The sequence below is a fragment of the Muntiacus reevesi genome, chromosome 3 (assembly GCF_963930625.1).
Source record: "Muntiacus reevesi chromosome 3, mMunRee1.1, whole genome shotgun sequence".
NCBI classification, from domain to species: Eukaryota; Metazoa; Chordata; class Mammalia; order Artiodactyla; family Cervidae; genus Muntiacus; species Muntiacus reevesi.
The window spans coordinates 73,148,024-73,160,869 of record NC_089251.1 but is presented as its reverse complement, the minus strand read 5'-3'; the positions used below and the strand labels follow the sequence as shown (position 1 = coordinate 73,160,869).

Below are 12,846 nucleotides of genomic sequence, written 5' to 3'. Positions count from 1 at the left end.
AGAGTGGGTTACTGAAGATTCTGTGATCAGGTTTAGAGGAAACAGTGATAAGATATTTCATGGAACAGGAAAGAATCATAGGGAGAGTCTTGATCAGAAATATCTTCTCTATATAGGACTTCCCTGGTAATCTAGGGGTTAAAACTCCATGCTTCCACTTCAGGGGGTTTGGATTGGGGATCCCTAGTCGGGGAAGTAAGATCCCACATGCTGTTTGGTGTGGCAAAAAAAATTAAAAAAAGGAAATATTTTCTCCAAGAGTATTCTTATTATTTATGGAGAGTAGCCTAAGGATACACAAGTTTTAGAGAGAGAAGAGAAAAAGAAACATGAGGTAGGTCATCCAGCATCAGGTTGCTTTCATCCTTTTCCTGACCCCCTTAAACTTCTCTTCCTGCTTTATCATGAGAACTCAGAAATTTCTTGTGATTTTTAGGACTCAGGCTTTTTTTCACAGTTTGCCTGCAGAAGAATCACCTGAGAAACTCATTCATTGCAGTGTCACAGGTGGGCCCCACCTTGGGCCCACCTCCAAGTGATTTTGATGTGTGTGATCTTGGACCAGACTTGGAGAAGCCCAGCCAGAGCCAGAGAACTAGCTGGGGTAGGCTCAAGTTTGCCTTATTGGACTGTGTGATCCGGTTCATCCCTTACTCAGTTTTGTTTGTTTTATTTGTTAAAATCTAGAGTACAAACAAGCCAGAGAAAGCTTTTCTGGAGCAGTAAGTGCCGAATTATTCTGTTTGTACATATAGACTGTGACTGGTTCACAATACAAGTTTGGTAGCAATCATGTTCCCACTAATTTGGCATTTGCTACAGTGAATATATCTACTACCAACTCCCTCGCCACTATCTTGACATTCTGTAGAGTTTGTTGTTTTTCTCTTTATTTTCATCTTATAAAAGCTGATTTTTTTTTTTTTTCACTTCAAAATCTTTTAATCCTGTGACTCCTGATAGCTAGGAGCTATCCCCCTCCCCCGCCCTGCCTCCTCTGGGACATTTAGCAGTGTCTGGAGACGTTTCTGAATTGCTAGTCTGGGAAGAGGGTAGTGGGTAAAATTCAGGGATGCTGTTAAACTGCACAGAATAACAACACCTCACAACAGAGGGGTTATCCAGCTTAAATGTCAACATCACCAAGGTTGTGAAGTCTTGCTTTAATATCTGTAGTCATTATATGGCTACTCCAGGAGCAGTGTATTTTTTCCTTTATATGACATGCTTGGTGAACATGATGATGATGCAGGAATTGTAAATGCTGATGGAGAGATCAGAAAAAAGAAATTTAGAAAACTCATTTGGTTCCTTTTGCTGTTTCTGTGTAATTTGAGGATTAAAGGAAAATGGTTGTTCCTCTGATAGTGTTCTAAACCTAGGATCGTTGGCTGTGCCCACGGCCTACCTTTTGATGTTATTAATACTTCAATACTATCTACAATATAGTTTTTCAAACTGCATATTGTGACCCACTGGTAGGTTGCGAAATTAGTATAACAGGTGATAACCAGCATTTTTGAAAAGTTAAATACAAAATAAAAGAGTGCACCATATCTAGTAAGAGTAGGTTTTGTCTTGTGAAACCTATTTTAATTATATGTTGTCAGGGAGGAAAATTCCTTTTTCCTAATTCTTCCTAATTAATTCTTCCTAAATAATTATTCTCTTTCCTAGTTTCCTACTGTCCTAATTCTTTGGCTGTGACCCTATGAATTAGATTGACAAAAGACTGATTAATAAGAAAACAAACAGAAGCTTATGTTTACATGTGTGAGCACTAAGGGATGAGTAACTCTAGGGTTAGCTAGAACTTGAGCTTATATAGCATCTTAGCAAAGGAACAATGAATTTTCAAAGAAGTGACAAGACAAAGGAAAAGGACTTAGAGTTTCTAGGGCTACAAACTGGGAAGATAAATGTGTGGGAAGCTAATGGTCAATAAAAGATAGTTGGTAGGGTTACATAGGTTCCTCTGGTGCCATCTCCAGGGTGATAAGGGTCTAAACTTGAGTTTAATTGTTGTCCTTCTGGTAAAGAAGAAGTGTAGGGGAGGGGCACCTATGTAAATTCATGTCCTGCTTTTGGGCATATAAGGACAAGCAAAGAGCGTTCTTTCTTTTTGCTTCTTCTCAGTTGTTCTTAACTTAAACTAGTCCTTAAAGACCAAAGTAGTCCTTACAGACACTAGCATGGCATGTTTTGAAGTAGTGTACTTTGCCCACTATAGCATCTGTACATGGGTGTTCTGGGTCATGATGTAAAAGTATATTTCTTGCTGGGAAAAAAGTGGAAAGCCACTAACTCCAATTAATTATAGAAGCAATATTAGCTGCATGTTTTATAGTTCTGGAAACTAAGATTTAATTTATTGATTTTGGGAAGCAGTAAACTTAGTTCAGTTTTTAATTAGAAAATTTTGGCTTTGTACTGTCATATGGTAATTTTAGAGTGCATTTTGAATTTATAAGATTATCTGATAAATACTGGTTTTGGCAGCATTCTTGAATTGTAATTTTGTTTCATTAAAGATCATTGTTTACATGTGCAGTAATGTGTCAGTATCAATGGAATCCCAATAATGAGATTTGGATATTAACTGATTAGAAACTGCTTACATCACAGTATTAGGGAACTTTTCCATCACCTACAAAAAGCTAGCATTTCAGAATAAATTCAAACTTCTTACATAGAGTTTTTGAGTTGAGACATGCACCTAGTTGACATTTTAATTTCATATTAAATATTAATTCTGAAGATTAAAATATTAAAGATTAATTCAAATGTAATTTATTAGAATTAAATAAAATATTAAATATATTAAGTAATATAAAACTAAACCAAAATATTAAAAGATTAATTCTAATATTTATTTTAGATTAAATTTGGTAGAAGCTTTTGTAGAAGATGCAGAATTGAGGCAGAGTTTACAAGAAGATTTACTTCGTCGATTTCCAGATCTTAACCGACTTGCCAAGAAATTTCAAAGACAAGCAGCAAATTTACAAGATTGTTACCGACTCTATCAGGGTGTAAATCAACTCCCTAATGTTATTCAGGCTTTGGAAAAATATGAAGGTAAAAAATTATTTTGCTTTTGTTTTCCTTCACTCCAGATGTGCTGTCCTTTTTAAAGTTGGTTCTGGTAACTCATCTTTAAGCTTTTCTAGTAACAGGTTTGTATTGCCCTATGGCTACATTGCAGAAGCCAGAAGATGTGAGACAGTTTATAATTTTTTTTTTTTTAGTTTAGAATTTCTGTTTTTTAGAAATGAATATTAGGATTATAAGGTTTATTAATAGGTCTCTTGCACTAACAGGGGTGGCTAAACAGGATTTGATTCATGAAGACGATTAACAAGACCCAAAATGACAGTGCTTATGAATGTTTGGTTTGTTACAGGGAAAGGATGCAGTCTGGCAGCCACACTAGAGTAATGATAATGTGTCAGAACCAAAAGCTGTCAGAGCAGTGGGGCCAGGGAGCTTAGGTTCTGGTATCTATGGAAAGGTCCTTGATGAGGTAGGTGCACCTTCTCAGATCAGGGACTGCTAATATAAAGGAGAACACCCTGAAACCAGGGAGCTTTAAACAGTTTTGTTGGGCTTTTTAATATTTTGCTGATCGTGTGGACGGTTTCCTATTTTGTAACTAGCTTCCACAGCAGAGCCCTCTTGGGGCCTCACTGAGACCAGGTACAATCATCAATCACAATGCTACTAAGCTGAATGAACCACCTTGAATCTCCTTGGACTAGTGATTACAAAATAACACAATTAGTATGTTTCATGCCTCGACTAGGAGGCTGCCACGTAGGAACTTTAAGAAAACACCGCAGGCTAATTCCAAGCCTGCTGGAATGAACCTTTCCAGTACACCTATGAAAGAAAGTTAAGACAGAAGGTCTTGGTGGTAACAGTTGAAGTCAGAGGGAAGTTACTAGAATAAAGTAAGCAGACTCATATAACTGTTAATATATTAGTGGATAAAATCAGATTGCTCTTATGAGCATAGTTTTTAATTTTAAGTGAACATAAGTTTCTACAGTGAATAGTAAGTACAAAGGTATATGTCTAATATAAAAAGGATTTTAAGTTTCAGAGTTAAAAATCAATATCTCTTAGAACTATTTAAAAAACTTGCAATATTATGTAAAAACTTGTTGAACTTTTTTGGAGGTAGACTTAGAACAATGATGACTAGTACAAAATAAGTATAGATTTAACTTAAATTTTGTGATAACCTTTCCTCTTATTTATCTAGCAGAATGTTAAAGAAGAGCTAACTGCTTGTCTTTTCAGAGTACCACTGTATATAAAGTAATCCTGTTCTAGTCAGGGCTTCTCATTAGACCAGTGAGGCTTAAATGCTCTTGTATTTAGTGCCACCAAAGGGAAATTAGAGGAGATGGGTCTTTTCTGTTTCACATTTCTTATTGTGGCTTAATTTCCCTTCTTGTGCCTCTGTTTCTTCACCCTGTAAATTAATATCTTCTACTGTTTTGATTTCCTGATTGCGTCTCCTCTGGCTTTATTTCTGCAGGATCAGCTGGAAGTGCCAGGGAATTGACCAATGTTAGGAGTGTAATCAGGGTATGATCATGGAGATAGGCTGTCTAAACAATTCACTCTTACCATTTAATATCAGATGTTTTAAACATTCCTCTCAGGCGTTCTGTCCCTGCGTCCTCTTCTTATGCCTGTACTCAGTGAAGTTTCTGAAAGCCTACATTTTCTTCTTACATTGACTCCACTGGCTTCAGCCCTACCCATAGTATTGAAATGGCATTTGCTGAAACTTCCTTGTTGCTAAATTCAGTGAACATGGTCTAGTCTTACCTAACCAGGTTTCACTGGTGTGTGTGATGGTCTTTTTTTCCTCCTAGTTTTATTTAGATATAATTGACACATACCATTGTATAAGTTTAGTATTACAACATGATGATTTGATATGTATATATACTGTGTAAATCACCACAATAAGTTTAGTTAACATGTCACCTCACCTCATGTAGTTATTTTTTTTCTTGCGATGAGAACTTTTAAGATGTAATCTCTTGGCAACTTTCATATATACAGTACAGTTTTGCTTTGTTTTTTTTAACTACAGTCACCATGCTGTACATTACATTGCCAGGACTTTTAAATCTTACAACTTGAAATTTGTACCTTTTGACTACCTTCACCCATTTCCTCCCCCAGCTGCCTCTGGCAGCCATGACGTCTGTTCTGGTTTTGAGTTTGGTCTTATTAGATTTCACATATAAATGAGATCATACAGCATTTAACTTTCCTGTCTCTTTTTACTTGACATATGCTCTCAAGTTCCGTCCACGTTGCTGCAGATGGCAGGATATCTTTCCTTATGGTTGAATGTTACTCCCTTGTATGTATGTATCAAATTTTCTTTATCCATTCCTTCATTGGTGGACACTTAGGTTGTTACCACATCTTGGCTATTGTAAATAATGCTTCAGTGAATGGGAGGGCAGATGCTTCTTAAAGATAATGATTTTGTTTTCTTTACATATATACCTAGAACTGGAATTGCTGAAGCCTTCTATTTTTTTGCCTTCCCCCTAAGTGTATCCACCCCCCAGCCCAGTTCTATTTTTGACCCTCTTTTCACTCAGTACCTGAAACTTTAAAGCTGGGATTCTTGAATGCATTCTTGAAAGTATCTTGATATTTCATGCAAAATTTTGTGTATATGTATTTTGAGGGGGAGGGAGGATCTGTAATTTTCATCAGATATTTGAAAGCATATGTAACCTCCTCCCCCCCAAAAAAGTGCAAATAATGTGATTTGCACATTATTTGGGGACTCTTTCTCATTCCTTGGTATATGCACAGAAGTTTTAAATTGGACTTGAAAGTGGCTCTCTTTATCAATGTTCCTGCATATGTGTGGCTTAATGTCCTTGAGCAACTGAACAACAACAATAAAATGTACTTGAGGGTTTTCAACAAGGCAGTTATGAGATCATAACATTATGAAAATTTAATGCTTCATATTGTCAGTTTGTTAATTGATGTCCAGTTAAAATATTTGTAATCACCCAGCATAGAAAGTATTAAAGGAGGAAGATGGTTCCAAGTTTTGTGATGCTAAGAGCTATGCTTTTCTTTTTCTGTAATATGGAATGTTGGAGAACTGAGGCGTATCCTAGTCACTGAGAGACTAACTGACCTGTCTTGAGTTTATTTTAATTGAAGTATAGTTGATTTACAATATTGTGTTAGTTTCAGATGTACAACATAGTGATTCAATATTTTTATAGATTATACTCCATTTAAATTTATTGTAAAATATTGACTATATGCTTATGCTGTACAAATTATCCTTATAGCTTACTTATTTTACCCATTGTAGTTTGTGCCTCTTATTTCCTATCCTTCAATTGCCTCTCCTCGTTCTTTCTCCTGGTGGTTGAGCGACTGAACAACAGCATATAGAGAATAATGTTCTCTGTATCTGTGAGTCTGTTTCTGTTTTGTTGTATTCGTTCTATTTTTTAGATGCTACATGTGAGTAATAACATGCAGTAGTTGGCTTTCTCTAACTTCTTTTTTTTGTTGTTGTTAAATATTTGTTTATTTGGCTGCATCAAGTCTTGGTTGCAGTATATGGGATCTTTGCTATGTCACGAGGGGTCTTTTGATGCAGTGCATGGAGTCTCCAGTTGTGGCCTGGGGGCTCCAAAGTGCGTGGGCTCAGTAGTTGCATCATGTGGGCTAGGTTGCTCTGTGGCATCTGGGTCCTTAGTTCTCTGATCATACTGTTTTTCACAGTGGCTACACCAGTTTGCATTCCCACAGTACAAGGGTTCCCTTTTCTCTACAGCCTCGCCAACAATTTCTTATTTGTGGTCTTTCTTTTTTTTTATTTAATTTGTGGTCTTTTTGATAATTGCTATTCTGACAGGTGTGAGGTGATGTCTCATTGTGGCTTTGATCTGCATTTTTCTGATGATTAGCAGTGTTGAGCATCTTTTCATGTGCCTCTCTTGAGTTTTTAAAAAAACACAGTAGAATGCCTTTTCACAGAGTTCAGTATAGCTTGTTAGCGTACTGATTTCACGGAGAAAGCCAAAACAGGCTAATTTATGAGGAAAAATCAAATGCACTCTTTAAAAGTAATTAAAAGTTTTAAAAAGATATATTTGTATATTACTAGAAATTGAGTATGTTCTGCCATCATGTGATGTCTTAATTTTGACTAACTCTAGGTTTAATGTTATTTTAATGTTATTCCTGGAAAAAATGAAAATAAACTCAGAGACAGCAGAGGGCAGCAACAGTTTAGAAAGTAGATTTGCATTGAGTGATGAAAGCTTCTTCTTTAAAAAAGAAGAGGCTATTTTAAAAGTATACTTGGCCTCCGTTATTCCTCATGTCTTTTAAAATTAAAAAGTTGAGGCACACATTTACAACATGGATGGATCCAGAGATTATCATACTAAATAAAGTCAGAAGAGAAAGACAAATACCTTATGATATCATTTATATATGGAATCTAAAGTACGACACAAATGATCATGGCTATGAAACAGAAATAGACTCGTAGACAACAGACTTGTGGTTGCCAGGAGGGAAGAGAAGGGAGGGTGAGGGAAGGATCAGGCACTTGGGCTTAGCAGATGCAGAGTATTATATATTGAATAGATAAAAAACAAGATCCTACTGTACAGTACACGGAAGTATATTCAATGTCTTGTGGTAAACCATAATGGAAAGGAATGTGAAAAAATATGTATAACTGAGTCATTTGGTTGTACAACAGAAATTAGCACAACACTGTAAATCAATTATACTTGAATAAAATTTTTTAAAAAGCTGAGGCACAACCTAAAACAGTGGTATTCTGCATTTGGAACAAATTTCTGACAGTGCTTAAAACAACTGTAAGTATCAAGATTACTTTGTTGATGAATTTTATTTTAACAGCTATCATACTGAGGTGTGTAACCCTTCCCCTGTCCACGTCCAAATTACAAACCTTGTATGTGCTATTTTCCTTTCCTTGGTCTGTACATCCTCCTCAGTGAACCCATAGTAATCTTTTTTCAGCATGTCTGATTGTGTCATTTCTTTTCCTTTTGGTTCTGAACACGTTAATTTGCTTCCTGTAGCCTTCCAGAAGTAGCTCCATTCCTATGCCTGGCCGGCTGCTGTTGCTCAGTCAGGCTCCCTCATCCTCCCTCACATCACCGCTCTGCTCACTAGATTGTTTCTCCAGACTGCTCTGCTTACATTTGCTTTTTCTGCTCGTTTTTACTTTGTCTTTAACGCACTTTACTACCTTATCTACGTGATGGACTCCACTTAATATTTAAGATTGAGCTCAAACCTCACTCATTCTATGAAGCTTCTTCTGCCCTCCTCATTTTTCTGGTTTCCATAGCGCCTTCTGCTTATCTCCATTGCTTTTTAACCCTAGATGACGTAGTTCAGTTCAGTTGCTCAGTTGTGTCCAACTCTTTGAGACCCCATGGACTGCAGCATGCCAGGCCTCCCTGTCTATCACCAACTCCCAGAGTTTACTCAAACTCATGTCCATCGAGTCAGTGATGCCATCCAACCATCTCATCCTCTCTTGTCTGTTTCTCCTCCTGCCTTCAATCTTTCCCAGCATCAGTGTCTTTTCAAATGAGTCAGCTCTTTGCATCACGTGGCCAAAGTATTGGAGTTTCAGCTTCAGCATCAGTCCTTCCAATGAATATTCAGGACTGATTTCCTTTAGGATTGACTGGTTTGATCTCCTTGTTGTCCACGGGACTCTTCCAGAGTCTTCTCCAACACCACAGTTCAAAAGCCTCAATTCTTTGGCGCTCAGCTTTCTTTATAGTCCAATTTTCATATCCATACATGACTACTGGAAAAACCATAGCTTTGACTAGATGAACCTTTGTTGGAAAAGTAGTGTCTCTGCTTTTTAATATGCTGTCTAGGTTGGTCATAACTCTTCTTCCAAGGAATAAGCGTCTTTTAATTTCATGGCTGCAGTCACCATCTGCAGTGATTTTGGAGCCCAAGAAAATAAAGTCTCACTGTTTTTGTTTTTTCCCCATCTATTTGTGATGAAGTGATGGGACTGGATTCCATGATCTTAGTTTTCTGAATGTTGAGTTTTAAGCCAACTTTTTCATTCTCCTCTTTCACCTTCATCAACAGGCTCTTTAGTTCCTCTTCGCTTTCTGCCACAAGGATGGTGTCATCTGCGTATCTGAATGTATTGTTATTTCTCCCAGCAGTCTTAATTCCAGCTTGTGCTTCCTCCAGCCCAGCATTTCTCATGATGTACTCTGCATATAAGTTAAGTAAGCAGGGTGATGATATATAGCCTTGACATAATCCTTTCCCAATTTGGAACCAGTTTTTTGTTCCATGTCCAGTTCTAACTGTTGCTTCTTGACCTGCATACAGATTTCTCATGGGGCATAGTAAGTTAGTTTAATAATAATCCCTCCTTTTAATCTGCTTGTTTAGCTTCCTTCTAAATGGGAGATAAGAATATGAAAGCAATTTATTTGGCATTTCTGAAAAGGAACCTGGTTTACTAATGTAGCACTTTTTAAACCTTAGCTTTATATAAAGCTGTAGTTTAAGATCTGATTGGTTTTTGTGTTTTGGAGATATTTTCTTTAAATTTGGTTTTTGTCAGTTTATAAAACCAAGGTAAACTCTTTGTAGTAATTATTCTACTACCATCCAGAGGTAATCATTATTAATATTTTGGTATATGTTGTTTCATTCTTTAAGCAAAATTATAGAAGTAAGTTCTGTTTAACACTTGCTTTGACAGTGAAGACTTGCTGCTGCTGCTAAGTCACTTTAGTCGTGTCCGACTCTGTGCGACCCCATAGACGGCAGCCCACCAGGCTCCGACGTCCCTGGGATTCTCCAGGCAAGAATACTGGAGTGGGCTGCCATTTCCTTCTCCAGTGCATGAAAGTGAAGAGTGAAAGTGAAGTCAGTCAGTCGCGTCTGACTCTTCGCGACCCCATGGACTATAGCCTACCAGGCTCCTCTGTCCATGGGATTTTCCAGGCAAAAGTACTGGAGTGGGGTGCCATTGCCTTCCCCGATGGGAAACACTAGGTGAATGCAAAAAATTGCACCCAGCTGAACTGACCAATGTAGGAATACATAAAATGTACACTCACACACACTCCCACCCCTCACACATCTGCTGTGATCTCAGTTTACCATGTGTGTTGTGAGCCACACTTATTTGTGTCTGGTGTTACAACTGCACTCCCTTTAGATGACTCACCATTTCACAATAACTCACGAGCTGCTGCCTTTTGGAAGTCCATCTCAACAAGCAAACTTTGTCTTTTGTGAGGTAAAATGCATTATTTACTGTAATATTTATATAGTTCCTATCCACTTAATTTAACATTGTGTAAAATTGTACAATTGTTCCTATCATTAAGAAAAAGAAATTTTAATGAATTTTTTCTTTATTTTTTTCTGGAAGTATAGTTGACTTATATCCAGTTAGTGTCACAGAGAATCGCTTGGTGTGGGGGGACCCTCCACACAGTTGGTGACCAGAAATGAACTATTGTGTGTAAAGGAGACAGAGGAGGAAGACTCACAGATGGGAAGGAAAGCAGGGGGAAAACTGAGTTTTCCTTTACAGTCGTAACCTCTTAAGATTATTTTTTCCTTCCTCTCACATATCAATTCCTATAGCAATTTCCTCATCTTTTATTAGAGTATAATTTAAATATCTTCTTTCTTGTCTTCCCATTGCTACTTAGATCACGACCTTGACTATCTTCAGTCTTATCTTCAATAATAAAAGCTTTCACATTCCTGAGTCCCTGTTCATGTTATCTCTGCATTTCTATTCTTTCATTCAAATGACCTTGCCCCCAAATCTCACTAAACATTTCCGAACCAAATACACTAACCAGTCACCAAAATACACTAACTAATCACCATAATAAAAAGCAAACAACTTTGGTGAGGATGCAGAGAAATTTTCTTGTAGACCTTGTGACCAAAACTATAAATCAGTAAAGCCTTCCTGGAAAAATAACTTGTCAGTGTATAATTATTTGCCATTCAAATGGAGACAAGAGGGCAAAAGTCTAGAAGGATAAAAAAAATTGAACAGGTCTTTCTTCTAGAGTTAAGTTGGAAGTTGACATTTTTACATTATTACTTTTATTAAAAGAAAAAAACACAGAGCCTAGAGAAGTAGTAGTTTCAGGAATTTACTAATGGAAAAACAAAAGCCCAGGGGGGCAGAAACACCAGAGAGGTACTCAGACCTATGCATAATAATTTCCTAGAACTTTAAAATAGATGTTAGCTAAATATAATTTATACATTATAAAGATTTTAAAATAATAAAAATTATCATATCAAATAGGAAAGGTTAACTTATAGCAACTGACATTTTTAATTGGTACTATTTTTACTATTGTAAAATTGGTACTATTTTTTTAATTAAGTGTACAATTAGTACATTTTTATCCCACCAGTATATTGTTGCACTTCTTCATACAGCCAGCTTTGTTATAATGTGACATATGCATCCCTACGCAAAACTTTAATAAAAACTAGTTTACAAGATAAAAGAGGTCAAGACGCAATACTCTGAAACTTCATTAGTGACACTCTGGTCACCAAATGTGTGGAGGTTCCCCCCCCCCCCCCAACAACCAAGCAACTTTCTATGACACTGACTGACTACAATTAATTACAATTTAACTTCCTGACACTATCCCCTGGAGGTAGCATCAGATCCCACAGGTTAAGGGCTCAATCCCACAAGACGGGTGCCTCCAGCCTCTCCACCCAGCCTAAAACTCAGGTATCACCTGTGCTTCTGACCAACTGGTCCTGATGACCACCCCTCCCTTGGGGGTTAATTTGCTTGAGCAGCTCACAGAACTCAGGGGAACACTTGGTTATACTTACTGATAAAGGATGCGGATGAACAGCCAAATGAAGAGATATGACAAGTCTGGGAGGGTCCTAAATATAGGCACTTGTCCTTTGAGGTGGGAGCATGTCAGTCTGGTATAGATGTGTTTGCCCACCTGAAAGTTCTCTGACCCCTTCCCCCGACTATTGGGATCTGGGAGGCCTCCTCATGCAGCCATGATCAATTATTAACTCCATTTCCAGCCGCTCTCCCCTCCTTGGATGACAGGAGTGGGGGTAGAGCTAAACATTCCAAACTCCTAATCATGGCTTGGTCTTTCTGGTGAGCAGCCCACCTCAGGTCGCCTTAATAGAATATGAGGTGCTCCTATTGCTCTTCTCACTAGGAAATTACAAGGGTTTAGGAACTCTACCAGGAACCAGGGGCAGAGACCAGCATATATTTTCTGTTACCTCACAGAGACTAGCACAATGTAAAATGATACTCCTAACTAATCAGTGAAATCAAAAGAGAAAGTTGGCTTAGGAAAGAAAATTACTATTTTGTCAAAATGACAGTAGTGATAAAGGGAAACAAGGTATGTTGTCAGAGAAAGTGTTACTTGCAAATAAAGGAATGGGGACAGGAGACTGTGATTAGCAAAGGGGATGACATGACCAGAGAATCTGAAAAGAGAGGGCAAGGGTGATGAGGGAGGATAAGAGGTCAAAAATGTCTTGTGATAAACCACAGTGGGAAAGAATACGAGGAAAAGCATATGTATGTATGACTGAATCACTTTGCTGTTCTGCAGATATTAACACAGGTTTGTAAATCAACTATACTTCATAAAATAAATTAAAAAAACTAATAGGGTGACTGCTGGCAGTGAAGGAATAACAGAGATGCCCTTGTGTTGAAGGCTGTTACTTAGAGTGATTGAATTATTTTTTTTACTATGA

The 12,846-nt window shown here is 37.4% G+C and overlaps 1 protein-coding gene across 1 annotated transcript in view; it reads left to right on the top strand.

The window, feature by feature from the left end:
- Nucleotides 1-12,846, top strand: part of MSH2 (mutS homolog 2) — a 75,538-nt gene that overhangs the window by 21,615 nt on the left and 41,077 nt on the right. Inside the window, exon 7 of the mRNA XM_065929317.1 lies at nt 2,879-3,078. Coding sequence (XP_065785389.1) covers nt 2,879-3,078 — 200 coding nt within the window. The remainder of the gene's footprint in view (nt 1-2,878; nt 3,079-12,846) is intronic.